Source organism: Phoxinus phoxinus (assembly GCF_949152265.1).
Source record: "Phoxinus phoxinus genome assembly, chromosome: 9".
Classification (NCBI taxonomy): Eukaryota; Metazoa; Chordata; class Actinopteri; order Cypriniformes; family Leuciscidae; genus Phoxinus; species Phoxinus phoxinus.
In genome coordinates this window covers 33,319,125-33,340,851 of record NC_136884.1, presented here as the reverse complement: position 1 = coordinate 33,340,851, position 21,727 = coordinate 33,319,125, and the positions used below count along the sequence as shown (strand labels likewise).

At 38.7% G+C, this 21,727-nt stretch overlaps 2 protein-coding genes across 2 annotated transcripts in view; one reads left to right on the top strand and one right to left on the bottom strand.

Moving 5' to 3' along the window:
- Window positions 1-6,118: 6,118 nt before the first annotated feature.
- Window positions 6,119-8,304, bottom strand: LOC307004708 (uncharacterized protein). The gene is made up of 3 exons (XM_079624116.1): window positions 6,994-8,304; window positions 6,804-6,890; window positions 6,119-6,602 (listed from the first exon to the last, which is right to left on the bottom strand). Exons 1-3 carry the CDS (start codon window positions 8,012-8,014, stop codon window positions 6,235-6,237), a joined length of 1,476 nt encoding a protein of 491 aa, XP_079480242.1. The 5' UTR covers window positions 8,015-8,304; the 3' UTR covers window positions 6,119-6,234.
- A 1,353-nt stretch (window positions 8,305-9,657) lies between these two features.
- LOC307004692 (uncharacterized protein) overlaps window positions 9,658-21,727 on the top strand; it is a 30,506-nt gene continuing 18,436 nt past the window's right edge. The window contains exons 1-5 of the mRNA XM_079624086.1: window positions 9,658-9,707; window positions 9,798-9,879; window positions 10,100-10,322; window positions 15,922-16,172; window positions 16,272-21,667. Of these exons, the coding sequence (XP_079480212.1) occupies window positions 9,811-9,879; window positions 10,100-10,322; window positions 15,922-16,172; window positions 16,272-21,667 (5,939 nt within the window). The 5' untranslated portion in view covers window positions 9,658-9,707; window positions 9,798-9,810. The remainder of the gene's footprint in view (window positions 9,708-9,797; window positions 9,880-10,099; window positions 10,323-15,921; window positions 16,173-16,271; window positions 21,668-21,727) is intronic.

Below are 21,727 nucleotides of genomic sequence, written 5' to 3'. Positions count from 1 at the left end.
TATTATAATTAGGGATGGGTATCGATTCAGATGTTCCAATTCGATTTCAATTCGCAAGCTCTCAATTCGATTCAATTTTGATTCTCGATTCCACTCAATGAATATACTGTAGATTTAACACAAAACCTATATTTATAAAAAAGAACAGTGAACATAAGTTTACGAGTGGTTAATTAATAAAAAGAAATTAAGAGCCAGTATATTAAACTCATATTATTTTAGGTACACTTGGGTACATTAAAACAGCATATATCAAATGCATACAATGAATAGACAGGATTTTGATGCAAGATGAAAAAATGATTATTGAAAAAGTCTGACCAGTCTCATGCCTTGATCAAACAGGATCAGGTTCTTTAATGTTTAAGAGAAAACAAACATAAAATCTCACTGCATTAGAATAACATGGAGGCTGCAAGCCTATGAAGTGTAGAACAACTAATACTGGCTTTTGGGTGATATATAAATAAATATGGGGGAAAAAAATCGATTCATAGCCTTTGAGAATCGATATTGAATTAACCACAATTTAAAAAACGATTAATCGAAAAATAGTTTTTCTAGTTATAATATGAAAGGTTCCAATTTACAGCGGCAATGCGATTATGCGCATCCCGTGCGCCGAATGATGCACTTGAAGCAACTCGAAGTCACAGCGTGCAGCGCGTCGCATTGAAAAGTGTTAGCAGAGTACAGACAACACACGAAATACTGTTTCACAACTACCAGTCTCTATGACCGGCACACTTTATTTAAAAGCACAAAGCGAAGAGATATTTGATGCTTACTGTTTTATATCTATGCAACAGTTTATTTAGCCTTTTCTTTTAACAGTTTTACATTTCAGTACAGTGCGCAAGAAGAACAATTCGAATTCAGAGTGCTGCTCAGTGCTGTAATCTAACAGAACTAACGCAATAAACTCCAGTAACAGTAAGATAAAGTACTTTTATGCAAACCATAGACCTTTATCTACAAATAAAGTATAATAATGTGAACATTGATCTTGGAGAGTGTCATCGTGTTACTCGTAACCGAACGCGACGCGCTGTTTGAATGCTGAATGGAGAATGACTGAGGAGAGATGAGTTTTCATTAACTTTAACTTAACGACTTCAATATTATTTTTTACCTCACATTATGCCATCGAATGACTTTAGAAGTCTTGGAATATAGTGCACGAAAACTTTATGGTGCTTTACAATGTTTTTTATGCCTTTAGTGGGGCTAAACAATAACCCAATAGTATGCACAATATCGGATGGACCTCACTGAGAAGCTGCAGCCGTGGCGGGAGGATTTTTGGTGTGGCGGCCCACCACGGCTGAATGAATGTAGCGGAAACACTGGATGATTTGAAAAAATAAAAGGAGGTTATAGATCTGAGCGAGCTAGGAAGATTGTTCCAGTCTGATGGAGCTTTAAATTTAAATGCACGACGACCTACTTCTTTACTGATTCTAGGTACATAAAAATAGAGCTGATCCATATGCCTTAAATTGTACTGTGTATGAAAAGGAGTTAGGTAATACTTCAAATATGGAGGAAAGTTTAAATGAATACACTTAAAAATAACTAGTAACCAATGGAATTGCCTTCTTGATTTGGGAGCCAACCAGTTCAAAGACTCATACATTTGACAATGGTGAGTTCTGTAAGGACATCTAAGCACAAATCTACAAAGACTATTATATAGTACAGAAATAGGGCGAAGATTTGAATCTGTGGTGTTCCCGTATATAGTATCAGCATAATCAATTATTAGAAGTATCAAATGATTAATAATTCTTTTCCGAACATGTTGTGAGAAGCAATCTGCAGAGCGATAAAGTGATTTCAATTGACCATATACTTTATTGCAGATTGAGTTAATAATATGAGGTTTGAAGGAGAGCTGGGTATCAAGCCAGAGGCCAAGATATTTAAATTCTTCAACTTTTGTTAAAGCTGTTCCATCCAGAAAACTAATAGACCAGTTTTTAGATATAGGCAAAGAATTAGGTCGAGTGCAAAACAACAGAGTGTAAGATTTTTTCCTGTTCAAAAGGAGTTTATTAGATGAAAACCATTTTTGAACTAAGTTAAAATCCATTTGAAGAGAGTATTGGATTTGTGAAATGTCAGAACTGGATGAATATATTACGGTGTCATCTGCATATAAGTGAATTAAACAGTTAGGACAGGTTTGCGGTAAATCATTAATAAAAATGGAAAATAAGAGAGGACCTAAGGATGAACCTTGTGGAACACCTTTGTTAATAATCTTAAAGCCTGACTGGGTGCCTTGAAAAGTAACGCATTGACTTCTATGATGAAGAAAATGATTAAAAAATAATAAAGAGTTAAATAAATATATTTTTTGATATTTTATTAAAAAGTGTTCACATGTAAATCAACAACAATTACAATTTTAACAATATTTTAAAGTATCATACATATTTCAAAGTTAAGGATTCATTAGTTTGATTTAGCCTAACGTTACATTGGAACAAACACTATAACATCTATAACATAGCTTATGAGTTTATTTTTGACAAAACATACTATATATTTAACATATGAGCAGAAACTGGCTAAAAAAAGCTTATTTGATGTCTATTTTACAGTAAAAACTTTATAGTCTATCCAAAACTAGTCACAAATAACGTTAGCAACAGCGCGCATATATGCCGTTCATTCATCACACACAGAAACGCGAATCATATTTAAACAGTCTTTTTGCGGTTTACAGATACTATTCCATATCGCGATTAGAACAAAGCATATAAGAATAAAAAACTTACTACTAATCTTTAACTGTAGATCCATTGCTCCTCGAAGTGAAACCAGCACTTCTGAGGTAAATTTCTCAGGATTATTCCTCACAGCTTCGCAAGATGACACATAGTACATTCATCTGATTAAACTTGATGTGTTTATCGAGCTGATGTGGCCGGTTTGCATGTATTGGCTCAGATCATTTGCGTTTGAACAGCGCACGCTCTCCGTGGGCATGGTCACATTAAAAGACATTAAAAGTTTTAGTTTTGAATTAGATAATTTAAAAGTACACACTTAAATGATTATCAAGAGATATTGCTCATGCCTGGGTGAATAGTATTCGCTGAGTTTTGTTTATGTTTACAGACGTGCACTAGAAAAAAAGTTCACGGAGACGGAGAGGCAGAAAGCACACCCTGTTCATTTTTTTTATTTTACAAAAGCACAATGTTTTATTTAGATTGTAAGTGGACACATAAAAAAGTAGACATTTAACAGCTTATTTTTTCATATTCCTGAGACCCGCAGTGACGGAGTGATTGACAGCTGCTGTCAGACTCGCTAAGATGGAGACAGAGAATATAGTTCCCAATATTTATATGGTTAAAATATGTCTGTGTCTCATAGTGTTGGGTCCGAGTCCACCTTTGTCGAGTCCGAGTCGAGTCCAAGTCCTTAACAACCGAGTACAAGTCCAAGTCCGAGTCCAAAAAGGGCCGAGTCGGACTTGAGTCCGAGTCCTTAACATCCGAGTCCGAGTCGAGTCCGGCCGAGTCCACAAAGATTTAAATTATTTGAAATTGACCTTTCACAAAGACCCGCCCCTCTTGGTTACTGTTGCTACGTCCGACAAGCCATTCCTCTCTCACTCCACATGTTCTCGGTCGGAGAAAAGAGGACACTGACAATGTGCCAACAGACAAGACAGAGCAGGGTACTTTTGGTATGAAATAAAGTCTCAGCTTTCAAATTTTGTATGATTTTATGAAATTCAAACAATAAATACTGTTTTGTGGTGCTTTAATGTGTAGGCCTCAGTTCAAACAGCACGTGAACTGATAATCTCTTCTAGTTATAGCACAAACTAAACATAAATGAACATCAGAACTGCAAAAAGAAATCAATACACAGCATTTTTCAAGTTCAAGTCCACTGACTTTAATCTACTAACTGGTTTGGTTTGTCTGTCGAACAAAAATGGCGTGTATCTGCATTATAATTGGTCAGATCGCCTGTCAATCAAATTCCGGCGAAAGGTCTCAACACTGAGCTCTTAAATTAATATTTTAAACCTTACAAAATGATTGCAATGTGTAGTTACAGTTTGTTTATTGTACATTACCTATTGTACATATTTTAGAATCTGCAAGGTAATGCTTAATAATGCAACACGATAAGAGTCAGGGGCAAGACTTTTGAGCAAGATGATGTTTACATTTTTCTTATTTTGTTTTACATGCTAATATCTTATTTATCCTCTGAAGGGTTGGACTAAATTAATGAATGCATTTTTAAACAAATAAGAACAATTTACACCAATGATCCAGTTCAAAAGTTTACAACCATTGGCTCTTAATGGATGCTTCCTTCTTGGGCATAACTAAATGTTTGCAGGGTTTGTAATAGTTGTGTATGAGTCCCTCAGTTGTCACCAGTGTGGAAATATGGATCTTACAATCATAGTCACTGCTAGTAAGGAGTCAAATATGCAGAAGATGCTGGAAAAGCAAAGAATGTAAGGAGCTGGAGGATTTTCCCTCATGAACAACCATAGAAAAAAAAAAAAAAAGTTGTGGATCATTCAGGTAATGACACAATATTAATATTAATATGTAATATGTAATCTGTCTTTATTTTGTGTTTGTATTTTATTTAGGCTATTAAACATCTGTTATGTGAAAAAGATTTTTCAGGGCAGTAGGCTACTAAATAGAAACAATGTGTGTATGATCCGTCTTACTAAAAAAATTATACAAATAACATTTAGGAGATTCTGCAAGGTGTAAACTTATGACTAAAGTGAAAATGTAAAAAAAATTCCAACATTATTAGACGCCAAAATGTTGCTATGGTTATCAAGTTTCTTATGTTGCTATGTGTCAAATCATCGCAATTTCATGACTCAAACGACACAAATTAAGTGGATTAAATCCCACATTTAAATGCAGTTATCACTCTTTATAATTTACAGTGTGAACGTAACCACTGGTCCTCTAGAAGTATGAAAAACAAAACTATTTAGATTGTCAATAGCGCTCCCTTTAAGCCATCACTTACCGCGTTCGGCACTCTCCCTAAAACTCTCGTCATAAACACTGACTGAAGTTGTCCACACTGCACAGTGAATATCTTATATTGCGTCTAGAGAGACTTTGTCTTTTATGAGGGGATTTGCAAAAGGATACAGCTCGTGCGGATTCTGAACATACATTTTGAGCGAATTCTTCGCATGCTGACTCTAAAACGCCTCTGATTTGCCACTGTGTTTATGCACTTAACTGTGATTGGCTACAATATGCTCAACGCTGAAACAACGTCGTTTCGTTTCGTTTTTGAATAATATTGTGTCATCCAGTGCCCGGACTCGACTGGACTCGGACATTTTTCCGAGTCTAAAATGTCTCGAGTCCGTGTCGAGTCCGAGTACAAATTCATCCGAGTGCGTGACAAGTCCGAGTTCATTCAAAATTGGACTCGAGACCGGACTCGAGTCCGAGTCCGAGTTCGAGTACCCCAACTCTAGTGTCTCATGTGACTTTGTTTTTTGTACACTCTGTGACTATACAAATCACAACATGTAAATAGGAAAATGTTTGCGTTATTTTGTCACTTATTTGGATTAGTAGGGTAGAGTGGGGGAAAACGCCCCCCCTTAAGGAAAATGTGACATTACACTGTGAAACAAAACATAAATGTGACTAGAATTGCCATCCCAGTTTTGAGTGACTGGCAGAAGTTATTCACCAAATATTAAAATTGCTCAGCCTTCATAATTAATTAGTATTCTGACTGAAAATATTTTTGTACAAAGGGGGCGTTTTGCCCCACTGGTGGGGTAAAACGCTCCCCAAGGTGGGGTAAAACGCCCCCTGTCATGCTAGGGGTAAAACGCCCCCTGTCACCAATCAGTTTGCTACATAGATCAACAGCAAAATGAACAGACTACTTTTTTTAACTTCCAAAAGTAAAAGGCAAGTAATGTATTAACATGTACATATTTTAATATTTATTTCAGGAATGTCCAAAATAGCCATATTTTTTACATTTATATACATATAACATATAACTAAGCCATGCAAACAAATATGTTGTAATTAATTAATAAATAAATAAACATTCATTAGCCATTCACTGTTCATCCATGCAAATTTTGCAGATTAATAAATAAATAAACATTCATTAGCCATTCACTGTTCATCCATGCAAATTTTGCAGATTAATAAATAAATAAATAAACAAACATTAATTAGCCATTCACAGTTCATCCATGCAAATTTCGCAGATGAATTCCCCTCGAATCTCATTGGAACAATCTACATGTGCCCACTTCTGGCACCCCTCACACCTTATCCAGTCCCCCCCACTAATTGAAAATAACTCCCCACAGTAGATGCATTCTGTATCTTCTTTCTTCTTACTCTTAACTTCAGCTGCGCTTTTGCGTTTAACTTTTTTCTGTGTGCCTTTGTTTCGAGCAGCTATCTTGTCCTCCAACATTTTTTTGTATGGCGAGGAGGTCAGCACAGCTGAAGATTCACATGCCCTCTTTCGTGGCCTCTTGTTTTTGATTTTTGGTCTAGGGGACAGCTCTTCTAGAATCGAGGAGGGTGACTGACTCGGTCCTTTAAAAAGGAATAAAAAATACATTAGAATACAGAAACCCACTAGGGCCTGTCAAAAGAACACACACACACTTTTGTGATGAATAAGATGATGATGATGTAATAGAGGTTGTAATACAAATTAAATGACCAGCTGGAGTGTCTTGAAGTGACTGGAAGAATTTTTCTTTAGAATTCTTTACAATACATAGTTTTTCTTACCATGTTCAGCTGGCCTCTGGAGACTTGTCCCGGGTTGTGGTTGGGAGAGGGCGCTAGTGCTAGGGACCACGGATGATCCACTGGGGCCTGTCAAGAAAACACACACACACACACACAATTTAGTGATGATGAAGATGATGATGACGACGATGACACTAACATTATAGTAATAGAAGTTGTAATTGTTTACCAGCACTTTCCTCCTCAATCTCCCTGCTGTCCTCGAGGGTTGGATCTGGCTCCTCAGTTACTTCGGCTCCTTCAAAGTCTTCATCTTTGTAGACAGTCTTGTCAACAGGCCACATCCCACAGGCCTTAAAACCCTTTTGGCCCTTCCCCACACACGCTGAAGTTGAGTAGGCTTTATCGAAAAGCCCACACACAGCATAAATGTCAATTCGTTGTCCTGGGTGAGAGGTCATCCAGTTATCTGCAGCCGTGTTGTACTTTGATTTTAAAGATTTGAAAAAGGTACGGTCTAATGGCTGCATCTTGTGGCTGCAGTGGGGTGGGATGGTAATCATTATCACCCCACGCTCTTTCGCAAGCAACACGGCCTCGAGGGTCTTATGCGAGTGGTGGCCATCCAATAACAGAATGTGAGGCCTCTGAGGAGTGCATCCAAGGGTGTCACAAAAATGTCTCAGCCACTGGAGAAACAGTGTACTGTCCATCCACCCTGAGTCAGTCGCTCCACCAATCGATCCTGCTGGGGCACCATACAGCAGGCGCTCATTCATTCTTCTACTTGGAAAAATGAACAGTGGTGGTACAAACTGCCCAGCGGCATTCATGGAGCAGGCAGCAGTGACAGTAAAGCCTCTTTCTGCGCTTGTGACCCTTGCCACCTGCCTCTTCCCCTTTGAAGCAACTATTTTGTTTGGCTTCTGTACGTTCTGGACACCCACCTCATCCATATTCCACAGACGGGTGGGGTCAACGTTTTTGCCAAGCCTATGGAGTTCGTCCTCATAAATACTGAAGAACAGGTCCACCTTTGGTCTGTTGAACCCCACCATCCTAGATATACTCGTCGCCTGTGGAGTCCTGACAGACAGGGTTCCTTGTCTCCTTAAAAAATTATAGAACCAGTCTTTCCCTGCCATCTTGCGCTCTGAATTAAAACAATGATTCAAGCCTAACCTCTCTGCCAGGTCATAGGCCAGCCTCCTTACATCCACCGTTGAAAGCCCAAACAATGCCCTCTCCATTGACTGAATGTGCTCAGTTAACTGGAGCTCGAATGATGCCGAAAAAACTGCTTTGCGGCCTAAACACTTTGATCCAGGCTCCAAAACTTTTTTATCCCTATGCCGCCTCAAGGTTTTTGGGGGGACTCCAAATTGATGGGCTGCAGCCTTCAAAGCAGTTCCCTCTTCAATAGCTCTGAGGGCATTTTTGTAGAGCTTGCTCTGTATAAGCACCACGGTTACCTTTTCTCTTATATGTTCGCATCTATAAGGAGAAAAAAAAGGGTTAAGATTTCTACACAAGGCCTATATGGGGTTTATAATTTATGTATTTGTTCACCACTATCACCAAGACAAACAGAAAACCTAAATAAATATTAAACTTATAAATTATATATTAAATAAAATTATAATTAATACAATTATCAATGAAATAAAAAAGTATATTTATGTACTGAAATACATTCAATAAATGCATTAAAAGCCACTATGTTTTATCTTAGGGTCACCTAACCACCTTCAATCAGTGAGCTAACTATACAAGCTAGCTAGCTAATGCTCACTTGAGGTAATTTTTTCCTGTTTTTTTCAAATATTTTGATTTTACCACCTAGTTATACTGCATTAAGTGTAAAACAAAGGATTTTATAGACAGAAATATGTTATTATAGTAATTATCATAGAGAGAAACTATGCCACCTAGGGGGCGTTTTACCCCATAGCGTAGGGGGCGTTTTACCCCACAAGCTATGACTTTTTTAAAAAATTAATAATTTTAAAAATACAATTATATTCCTTATAAATAACATATGCTCTCAAACTACAGACTTCACTGTTCATCTATCATACATCACTTTGATATCCTGCAGAACAATATTCTCTTAAACACTTGTTTACTAATATCTGAAAATTATAGCGCTTACCATGTAATCCTCTTCTCTTCAAAAACGACGCCGGTTTCAGCGTCTCCATGGAGATTTGTTTATCCCCGTTGTCAACGTAGTGCATAGCAACAGTAAACATGTATCTTGACTCCCTCTAGTGGTTATCTTGGGGAAAACAGGTGGGGGGCGTTTTACCCCAAGGGGGCGTTTTCCCCCACTCTACCCTATGCTAGCTGCAACCATTTACATCCAGTCTTTGTGCTAAGCTAGGCTAGCGGTGGGTGCGTCAAACAGACTTATAGCACGCACGGAGATGAAAAAGGTATGTATGGACTTATCTAACTCGGGGGGATAAGTTGAATAGGCTAAAGTCCCAAAAAGTCGGAGTGTTCCTTTAATCTCTTCATCAGTTAGCGAGGACATAACAAAAGCATAAATAATTTTAGTGTAAACATTCTTAATCTTTGTAAAAAAAAAATAATAATAATTAAGTACAATGAGTAATAATCTAATAACACTGCAATATTATCAAATTTGCACACGGTATATTATGGCTCTAACATAATATATAACTCCTGGGTTCTTGTTAAGACAATAACTGATAAGAAATAAACAAGAACCCAGAAGTTAAATAACACCACTGGCAACTTGTACTTTGTCTGTATTTAGGACCATTAGAAGATTGGATTTTGGCTTGTACGGCCCCTCATACCTAAGCTCAGCCCCCTTCTGTCCTCACACTGATGGACGGTATATAAAGAGCATCAGAATTCATGAGCTGCTTCACTTTTCTCACAGACATCCACTTCTCTGCACAGGAATAAAAACAGGTCTTTTTTTATTTAATTACATTTAATTATAATTAATGCAATTCCAGTTTTTTTAAATAGTGACCAATGTTTACTGTTTTACTGTAACAGAATATCCTGAATAATGGGTGCCAAGGTTTCAGTCGTCAATGAGACTCCTTATACCTGGCACTTTTCCACCCAGGACAGAGGGGTAAGAACTTTTGGTGCATTCACGACACAAGATTATTTATGCAATTCTATATTCTAAATTCTGTTTCATAGTTATTTTCCCCCCTAGTTAACATGTCTTCTGATTAGCCAGATAATAACTGAAAGCATGACATAATATCTCACAATGTCAGTCTGTTTTTTACGTTTCATTTTATTGATTGCTTTTCTGATGGAAACTGATGTATAATTCTGCTCCCCAGTTTACTCGTGTCAATCCTGGCAGCAGAGCACACTATGAGGAGCAAAGGTTAATCCATCGCTACATCTACATCAGATATGATCAACACACGTGGAACAGTTTTAAGTACGAGTTTAACACCCATAAAGGCGACGCCTCCTTCATCTTGAGAGAAACCTACGACCGCTCCAAGATTCAGATGCACTGCACCTCTGAGGGTGGCACTCATTACTGTCCCAACTACGGTAAGTTTCTGCAAACATTTCAGTTATGCACTACACTATACAGCCAAAAGTATGTGCACCCCCAACCATCACACCCATATGTGCTTGTTGAACGTCCCATTCCAGATTTATTTCCCCTTTGCTGTTATAATGAAGCTCCACTCTTCTGGAAAGGTTCTCCAGTAGATTTTAAAGCGTGGCTGTGGGGATTTGTGTTTATTCACCTACAAGAGCATTAGTGAGGTCAGGGATTGATGTTGGGTGAGGAGGCCTGGGGTGCAGTCAGTGTTCCTGTTCATCCCTATGGTGTTCAGTGAAGTTGAGGATCAGGGCTCTGTGCGGGACACTGAGTGTAAAATTTTATTTTAAATTGTACAACTTGAGTAAAATGTTAGTCTCAATTGTGTCAAAATTGTTTTTTAATTATACATTTTTTATTTTAAAAAATTAAGGAGTAGCAAGATTAATTAATTTTGGCATGCATGTGATTCACGGTGTAACTTACACCATCGGTGTAAGTTTATCAATTGGACATGTTTTGTCTTGCCAATTTACACATTCAAACAATTTTAAATGCGGCAGAAGAGGCGAAAATCGGGACTTGCAAATTATCTGTGCGCACAGCCGCACACACCCGAAGCGCACGATTCACAGAGAGAGAAAGAGAGAGAGAGGCGTGCGTTTCAGTCAGCGCTCGAACACTGAATTGATTCCTCTTTCACGGTTTCTTGTCCTTGAACGGACACATGTACACACAAAATTATGTCAAAATACCCGCCTCTGCAAGTATTCTCTCGGTAATGTCATAGGTGAATAGTTGAGAAAAAATAGATGTTTGTCAGTTTATTCGGGTTCGTGCATTCAGTCTTGAAGTGAACAGCCTAATATTCCTGCTGTTGTCCATGTCATTAATGTTGATAAAACAACAAAATTCAGCTTTAACACAGATCAACCTATATTTCATTTCTACAGTGACCAAATAGTGTTATTTTACATTTAGGCCTAATTATTAATTTCTGTACCTGAATACTGGAGTTAGATTTTGTTATTTATTTTTATTTTTTCTGTGGTATGGAAGTACTTCAAGTGAACTTTAAGTATTAAATGAAAAGCAAAGTTACATTTAACCCCCCAAATCTGGGCAGACACTATGTTGCTCATTATGTTGCTGTATGGGGCTGATCCAAAAAATTATTTGATCCATGGCTCAAAAACCGTGAGTTTTTTTATCCGTTGCACCAGCAGCTTTGGTGCCTATGCTCTGTTGTTATGTATCGTCATCATTGTACCGTGTTCTGATTGGTTTGCTGGCATATGAGGATTTCGTGTGCAGAGAAAGCTGTTCGCTTGGCCAAGAGGAAAAATATGCTGTTGCTGCCAGATCTCAATCAATGAAAATCACATTGTATTTGATTCTAACTAAGCTAGACCTAGTGAAAAAAAATAATTAACTGAAACTATTATTATAGTATTTCATTTTGTCCATAAGTAAATGTATTTTTAACGAAAAACTTTTAAACTGTTTTAAGACAGATCTATTGTAAGCAGACCTACTGGGCCTCATTTATCAATAGAACAAAGAATCAAGCGCAGAAATAATTTTACGACAGGGTTCATGTGTGATTCATGAAACATTCGTATGCTGCCAATCCCATTGTACAAATGATTGTACGTTGATAATTGTTGCGGCTAAAAACAATCGTCTATAGAATATCACGCCCCTAGAGTTTACGACATAGAGACGATATGACGATATAACGTAACGCGGCCAAGAAGAGGAAGTAATCTCTAGAAAGAGAAAGTGAACTTACACCAATAACACCTGTTCACCTCACAATTGCAAACAATTACATTAATTGACCGTTCGCAAAGACCCGTCCCCCTTAGTTACTGTCGCTATGCTACGCCGCTCTCACGCCACACCATGTTCTCACGCAGTGAGAAATACATCACGAAGCAGAGAGGAGACTGACAACACGCTGACAGACAGGACAGACCATTTACAAACATTATTAACACTACTTTCCCTCAATCCACAACAAATACTTCAAATTTAACAGTATTCAGAACAAGAAAGAAAAATAAGTAAATCTTAAATTATTATTAAGGGGTTAACCACTTTAGGTTCAAAGATCGCCAGTGGACCCAGATTATTCTTGTTCAACATTGACCTTACGTTAAAACATCCCACTCTTACTTGATCTGGACAAACTGAATATCAATAGAAAGATTAAAGACTTCAGCTTCGATATTTGACTACCGTCTATGATAAAACTAGGTTGCAGTGACATCAATTTCTTAATTTATGTCAGGAGTGCAAAATAATAAATCTGAAATGCCATTTATGACATTTTGTCATAAAGAATACCATTTCTATTCTTTCCCACTGAATGATGCAATCTGAAGAGTCAAAACTGTACATAGCGAGCTGTCTCTCCTCTTCCTGATTTGCGTCAGATCATAAATTAATTTGATTTTAACCAATCCAGTGATTTGTTACTTCCCTGGCATTTTTTATTGCATACCAATCACATTTGGCAATGTTGAGTTAGCCCCGCATGCTGTCTCAGGTTTCTGTGTTTTTGTTGCCTCTTAACAGACACAAAATGCAATTAAAATGTCTGTCCAACATGAACAGGGTCCTTACATGACAAAAATATGCATTTAGCAACTTAGCCATTGTTTAAATTCACCTAAATAGTGTTTGAGACGACTAGCTGTAGTCTCGCGCTGAAGTCCCGTGGGAAATCCGTTGTAGCCGGAAAAAAGGTAAATAGCAGTGTGCAGGTGGGAGGAGCATTGTGTGTGTGAAGAGTGATGATCGGAGTTGCTCACAAGTGAAGAAGAAATGGTTCGCGTTTGTGCCGTTCCGAATTGTGGCAACAGAATGCGAAAATACAAGAATTTACATTTTCATCGTCTTCCTTTCCATGCCCTAGAGATTCTGCAGTTGTGGCTAGTTGTACTTCAACTTGATGTGCAAACTCCTACGCGCTAAAGAGTACTACGCGCTAAAGAGTACTATGCGCTAAAGATTACCGCATTGGCAGCGAACACTTTGACAAGGATGACTACACAGACACAACACAGGTGGGCCGGTTGAAGAAAAATGCCATTCCGTGGACGAAGTGCAACGCGTGCAACCACTGTATACTCGGGTTCTAATAAATAAGGACGACCATCAAAATCTTCTATATTCTCCATAGTTACGTTACGAACCATTTCTTCTTCACTTGTGAGCAACTCCAAACATCACTCTTTACACACACAACGCTCCTCCCACCAGCACACGGCTTACCTTTTTCCAGCTACAACTGAGTTCCCACGGGACTTCAGCGCGAAACTACAGCTAGTCGTCTCAAACACTATTTAGGTGAATTTAAACAATGGCTAAGTTGCTAAACACATCTTGTTGTCATGTAAGGACCCGGTTCATGTTGGACAGATATTTGAATTGCATTTTGTGTCTGTTAAGAGGCACAAAGACACTCTTTATGTATAAGCTGTAGCAGCTCCGTGTTGCAAGCACCAATCCGTTTTTTTTTTTTTTTCTATAGACAGTACTCACAAAGTTATAACGATCAAGATTAACTTAAACATTTCCCGGAGTTCTCCTTTAACTTCCTCCAGTTCGCTGTTAAAGAGACTGTTCTGAAACTGGCCTGGCAAAAGCAGATACAGGTGCTGGGTCGTCCCATATCGTTCGACCATGACTACGTGACTATGCAAAAACGTAAAGCATACAGTGGGATAAAGAAAGTGCTGAAAGAAGAGAAGTTATGGTTCCAGACACCCTTCACAAAAATGTGCATCCATTGGAGTGACGGAACATGGACTTATAATACCCCCAAAGAAACGGAACAAGATATGATGGGCCAAACAGAAAAACAAAGTTTACAAAAAAAAAGAAAGGTTCTGAACAACTCACTTTATCAGTTAGTGTTTCCGGTGGCTGGAATTTTGTCAGTCAAAAGTAGTCGATCTCCGAATACAATGTAATGAACTAACTCCATGTGAGGAAATGTCATGAACTTGTAATTCCAATGAAAAGCATGATAACGTAGACACTTAGAATTTATATGGAAACAAGCTTTAAGAGCTTTCCATCTTTACTCTCCTCATGTTACGTTGCATTCGGAGATAGACTACTTTTGACTGACAAAATTCCATCCACCGGAAAAACTAACTGATAAAGTAAGTCCTACAAAACATTTATTTTTAGTAAATTTTGTGTACACAAACAATTTAGTAAATGCTCAAGTTCATGTGTAGAGCCCCTGGTGATACTTCGAGCACAGTTTCATGTTGTGTCAAGCCTTCTCCGTTTTTTTAAAAACAGCGATTTTGATGCTATCATAGAAGTGCCCCTAGCACTCCCATTCAAAAGGCAATTTGACATAAAATGAAAATACAGTCAATCTTAAAAGTGCTGTTTCCATTCTAATTATGCTTTTACACGAAAGTTTGACTCGGGTAGATTCTCCAAAATTGAACCTAGACTCTTTTTGTTAGAATTACCCTTAACATACCAAAAAAAAGCAACAACAAACAAATACACAAAAAATAGAAGAAAAAAATCAGTCTAAACTCCAAAAAGGAATTATCAAAATTATTAATATTTAAATCTTTTAAACCGCTTCACCTCATGGAACCAGAATACAGACCTATTTGTTTAATTTAACACTTCTCAAATAACACTTCTCATCTCATGTATGATATATCATACAAATCCACAAGGCAGACTCACCCTAAAACACTCAGTAGATCAGCAATCTAAAACAGTCAGCTGTATGAACAGGACGATGAAACAGCAGCTAGAGCTCTCAGGCTGCACCTGAAATACAAAAGGTGGTAAGAGCACAAATAAAGTTCATATATTCTGCCAAGATTACGAGAAAAAAAAGCTTACCTCCTAGGTGAAATTCTTACTCTACAGTACGCACACACACATACAGTACACACACGCATCCCTAATTACAAATGCACATTTAAAGTACATTGTGACTGTGAGAAAGACCGATAAATTAGGCAACTCACCAGGTAAAAGTGACAAGAAATAGAAGCTGATTGATACCTTTACTACCCACAGAACATACGTAGGAGAATGACAATGCCATGCTCAGACATGCGTTTATGAAGCCACTAGAACCCAGCACGCCTCAATCACTGACCGGCACAGGTGTGCTCAATGTCAAGATGTAGCTCAATGCCAGTGGTCGTGTTCTCCTATTGGAGATGTACACAAATATTAAAATGTAAAGACGGTTTCCAATGAATCTGCCACAGAAATATTAAAAACACTCAACCTGTCACATTTAATAGGTGCCTACCTCCAGCTGGTGAAGCCTACAAATGTCTAAAATAAAGAGTGAGACATGAACTACCTTTGTTAATATCAAAATGGATGATAATAGTAGAGATAAAAAGATAAAGCCTTGCCAAAACAGTCTCAATTGTGCAGTTAATACAAACAATAGAGGCGTCTCCAATGTACAGCTGCACGTGGCTTGTTCATAGTGATAACGGGTAATTATTTAACATTAAGTAACCCATAAAATGATAAAGTGTAATATGTATGTTGTTTCTAACCTTGTGGTGTCTGATGATAATTTTTAAACAGGAAAAATCGAAGAAGATGAAAAACGAAGACAGCAAGAGGAGGAGAGAAGACGTCTGGAACGCTTGGAACGTGAGCAAAGGATTCAACAGGAGCTGGACAGAGAGAGTGAATCATCCAGACTCAAGCTTTCTCGAGCAACTGAGCGGCTTCGTGAAAAACAGAGTTTCAGAGGTCACGAGCAACATCTTGAACGCACACAAGTTCTCCATCAGCAAATAGAAGACGATGCTGCTGCAATTGAGAGGGACGAGGTATGACTAACTTGGATTGAGCAACATAACTGTATATACAGCATGTGATGAAATATAACTTTTTACTGAGACACATTTTTGTTTTGCACATTTATGTAGGTTACCGATGTTGAAGAAAAATTCAAAGACATGTTGTTAAAATACCAGATCACAGAGGATAAAGAGATACAGCATGACCAGATTTGGGACAGGATTAATAGGCTCCAGAATGAACTTGCATTTCAATATTGTAGAGAAAAGAACCTTTCAGCAGGGTCTCAGTTTACATTTGATCATGCTATAAGATATAATGAGCTGTCTCTTACAGAGAAGCTCACAGTTCTTGAGGCATCTCTACAGTTCATTCTGCACAGTAGCACTGAGGATGCTAAAGATGATGAAGATCAGCCACTTGGCTGGGAGAAGTACGAATTTCTTTTGGGTTTGGTTGAGCAGCTTCATCCCACAAATGCAACTTTGGCAGAACACATTTTATTAAATGTACTTGACATGATCTCAGAGCTTTCAACACAGAGTAGGGACATTCTGGGTCAAATGTTGTTCAACAGAATCTGGACACCAACAGAAATAATGCTCTTCATTTGCAAAAGTCCAGCTATCAAATGTGATCAACTCGATTCAGTTCTCCACACAGCACAAACCTACCACCTGGACTGCATCCATGTTCTCTCTGCTCTTACAAATGAAAACCCTTTAATGTTTCTTCAAGAACAAATAAAAAACGACAAGGAAAAAGATGCTGATACTATTGTGAAGGAACTTCGCGAAGCAAACTGTCCAGAGAAAGTCTTGGTGCTGTTGAAGGATGTGCTTAGATACTTAGAGTCGGAACTCCCAAAATATAAATTGGTGGACCTTACTGAACAACAAATCACTGATTTGAAAAAGAAGATAACATCTCTTAATCTTACAAACCCAGATATCACCATTCTGAAAGACGTATTGATTGGAATGTCAATAGCAGTGCAAGACTGCTCAACAATTACCACAAAAGACAACACAAAGATTCAAGGCTATTTTCCGAGATGTACACAACTAGCATCATTGCTTTTGCTCCTCCTGGCACAGCTGACAGAAGATAAAGGATGTCTTCTAGAGATTGGCACTGGAGAGGGCAAGTCCTGTATCTTAGCCATGTTTGCCACAATTCTGGCCATCCGTGGAACAAAAGTGGACATTGTGACAAGTTCTCCAGTTCTAGCCAGACGAGATCAAGAAGAGTGGAAAAAGTTTTTTGAAATGTTTGGTGTCACCTCGTCTGTAGTACCTCCACATTACTCAAGTGACTATTCACCAGAGGAACAAGAGGAACATCTTAAAGATGCTTACAGGCAACAGATAGTATATGGCACAGTGGGAGTCTTTGCAGCAGATATACTTAAACAGGAATTTGAGAAGAGGACTACTCGTGGTACTAGACAATTTGAGCTTGTAATAGTGGATGAAGTGGACTACATGACCTTGGACAATGGGGTTCAAGTAACATTCTTGTCCCATGAATCTAGTGGATTTAGGCACGTGGAGCAAGTGCTTTCCAACATATGGTCCATGATATCTAATTGTCAACCAATTGAAATACTTGAAACAGGGGAGATAAAATGGGCGACGAGGATACAGTACTTTCATAAAGCCGTAACAGCAGCCGTTATGGGACTGGAAACAGACAGCTTTTCAGCAAATGAGATCTTGCTACCCGGAGTGACTTTGGGATTTTACACTGAGGAGGATATTGATATGATACGTCAAGCTGAGCACAAGGAAGGAATTGAAGATGATGGGAAAGAGGACAGATTGTCCAAAGCATTATCTGAAGTCATGAAGAAACTTGAAGTTTCACAACAGTATGATCTTCTGATTATATTTGAGGAGGTCTTGGAGAACAGTGCAGTGTTTAAGTGCTATTCGTTAGAGAACAAGAAAGCAAAATGTTTTGAAGCTCAGGAAAAACGAGGTGACCTTAATGTTGAAATGCTACTGCTGGAAGGAGGACTGGCATGTGAAATCATGTCTGAGAAGTCCCTCATTGATGCAACTGTTAGCACAATAAAGTCATATATCAAGTACTCAGATAACCTCCAAACAGCCGAAGAATCCGACAACTTCATTGTCATCCCTGTTTTCTTGAAAAGCTACGTTGAGAATCAGTTACCAGTTTTTGTTGAGAATGCACTAAGGGCTGTTGAGATGTCACGGGGACGGGAATACATGATCGACACCTCACCGGCCGCTGAAAGAGTTGCTGACAGTCATGACAGAGACGAGTATAATGCAATAATTCCAGTGGACTTCAAAGCGAGCGGTGTGCTGGAGAAAAACAAGAAGTGGGGTAATGGTCTGCAACAATTTTTGGAGTTTAAGCACCAACTTGCGATTTCTCCAATATCCAACGTGACAAACTACATGTCAAATTTCCATTATTTTCAAAGGTATCTCAGTGGGAGTGGTATTTTTGGGGTTTCTGGTACATTAGGAGGTAAGGCAGATCAGGATTTTCTGGCTAGACATTATAAAGCAAAGAGCTACACTGTACCTGCACACCGCCATAAAAGGGTGGTGGAGCTTCCAGTCGTCCAGGTGAAAGGTGGGAATCACCAATGGATCCAGACCATTTGTGAAACTTCATGGAAAGTAGCAGAGAGAGGACAAGTTGTCTTGGTAATTTGTGAAGATGTTAAAACAGCAGATGAACTACATGAGAAAATACAAGGCGGTGGCAGATTTAAGGCAGAACAGATTACTCTGTACACAATCAGTGAGAAGCACAACATTGAAAGAGAGAAATTCTGTGCAGGCAGAATAATAATTGCTACAAATCTCGGAGGACGGGGGACAGACATAAAGGTTGATGAAAGTGTGAATAAGTGTGGTGGTCTTTACGTTCTACTTACTCACTTTCCACCCAACCGAAGAGTGGAGAAACAAATATTTGGTCGTACATCTCGAAAAGGCAATCCTGGGATGGTCCAGATGGTTGTGAACTGTGATCATCTCGCACCAGCTTACCAAGGTCAGTCTGTGGAAATCATGCGCCAGCTAAGAGAGGATTATGAAACTAAACGAATCCACGACATGGAAAGTGATGAGCTGGTTGAAATAAACCTAAAGGAAAAACTGTTCTCCACTTTTTGTACATTGCTGAAGGACTTTGATGGGCATTACACACAGCAAGAAAAACTGGACCCCATGGGAATGCAGCTCCAAAATATTCCTGATTGTTTTAAACATCATCAGTCTAAGTTTGATTATCAGCCAGCTATCAACGCCTTGAAAGAATCTTGGGCCTTATGGTTGACCCTTCACGAAGATCACATCAATAGGCATGATGACTTCAAACAACTTGAAGCAGACCTTATCAGGGCAATAAATGAAACAAGTGGAGAGTTGCTGCGAGGACAATGTGATAATTTCTATGATCACATCAAACAAGCCATTGTAAGAACTGATCTACACTGCCGCGACAAATCCAAAAATGCATTTGGAGCTGAATCCTATTGGCAAAAAGTTGCTAACTCTGACCCACACTACAAGGCTGTGGCACTCTATAACCAGGCGTACATCACCATCAACCTCGGTAAGGGTGACTATAAAGCAGACGCTATGAAACTGCTGGAAGATGCAAAGGAATCCATTGATGTCTATGTCTCAGAAGTTTCAAACACAATGGTCTCATGTAACTTATCAGTCACTGGTAACAAAGATCAGAGTACAGACAACTACAACAACTTTCAAAGTCAAATGGAGGCCAGAATGAACATCTTTAAGTCTTGGAAGACGTACATTGATAATGCATCAGCTAAACTTAAAGAGCTGGAGAAAAACAACAGTGATGCCATAACAGAGGATTGTTCAGTCTACACTCTTTCTGAAGAAAAGAACTTCATCATCACTAATGAGCTAAGATCGCTATACGACTATGGCCTCGGTGTAGTTTTTGAGGTGAAAAAGAAGCCCAAGTTCTGCATCGATGCTTTGATATGTTTCATACTCGGGGTGGTGCAGGTTCTCGCTGGCATTCTTATTTGTGCGCTGAGCTTTGGAACAGCCAGTCAGTTTGGAATGGGCCTGATTTCAGAAGGAGTGTCTGACATGGTCAATGGAATAGAGGGGATGATAAAGGGCACATTTGATTGGGTGTCATGGGCAATATCTAAGAGTATCAGCATTGGGTTTGCTTTGCTAACTGCTGGCTTTAGCGTTATCAAGAAAGCAGTTACTGCAGTGTTTAAAGCGACAAAAAGTATCCTCAATGGTACAAAGTCTTTCTCTTCTGTTGCTTCTGAATTCATCAAGTCAGGAAAGGCAATGTTTACTTCATTCAAAGGAAGTGTTAAGTCTGGTTTATCGTCCCTCAGTAAAGAATCTTTTAAGTCTGCAATGAAAAACATGACAACTTCAACAGTGGTTAAACAGAACTTCAAAGTTGCTGCTACATATGCAGCTCAGGAAATTGGGAAACAGACTGTGCTTACTGCCATGAACTACGCAATCGATGCAGCACTCCAGGAAGTCTTTAAGAAGATTTTACAAAGCAGTTTTGAGAATGTCGTTACTTTATCAGTGAAGCAGAGCAGTGAACTGGATCAGACTCTTGTCGAATTCATCAGCTCAGGCATTCCGAAAGCTGCCTTGAAAAAAGAGAATTTCAAGATTGACCAGAATTATGAGAAGCAAATAAAGAAATCTGTTGGTATGCTCTGTGAAGAAATAATTCCTCACCACATACTGGACTGTACCAAAGCACAGGACGTTATCAGCAAACTCTCTGAGGTCTGTGAAGCAGCAACAGAGCTTATGAATAAGGCAAAACTGTCAGGTGTGATTGAAACAGCAAAGCTGGTTCTGAAAGTTGCTGAGTACTCAACAACTCTCTGTCAAATATTGGGAGCCGTACCAACAAAGGAAATAATACAACAGAAATTTGTTCCTGAATTACTGGAGAGCATCAGTGAGCTTGAGAAGGAAATGACAAAGTATGACCAAGATGGACGACACAGTTTACCCGATGTACAACGCCTTAAAGGAGAACTTCTACAGATTATTGCACAGAAAGTTTCTGAGCAATTCATCAGTTCCTGTTCTACACGCATGACTTCTTTAATGACCAGCACCTTTAAGAGTCAGTTGAACACTGCTGCAGGACAGGGGGTAGACAAGGTCATGCGCAGACATAAGACTCAGCGTTTCTTTGATGACCAGAGAGGAAAACACAACAAGAAATCTGCGAGCCACAAGGAAGTAGACCAGCTGTCAGATGAGGACAAAACAAAACTAATGCAGTATACAGAAGATATGTGCAAAACTGATCAGCCTGTTAAAGCTCTTGATGTGTACGTGCTCACAAAAAGTAACCTGCTCGATGGAAGAGGAATTCAACTCACCGTCGTTGATGAAAATGGAAAACAGCTCACTGAGGAACGTTACCCAGGAACCACCAAATCAGCGGGCGATATAAAACTGAGATTAACCAAATCTGAAAAAGCCCCACATACATCACAGTAAGACTAATTACTTGAGCATTATACTGCTCACATATCAAAATAAATTTCAGTTAATGT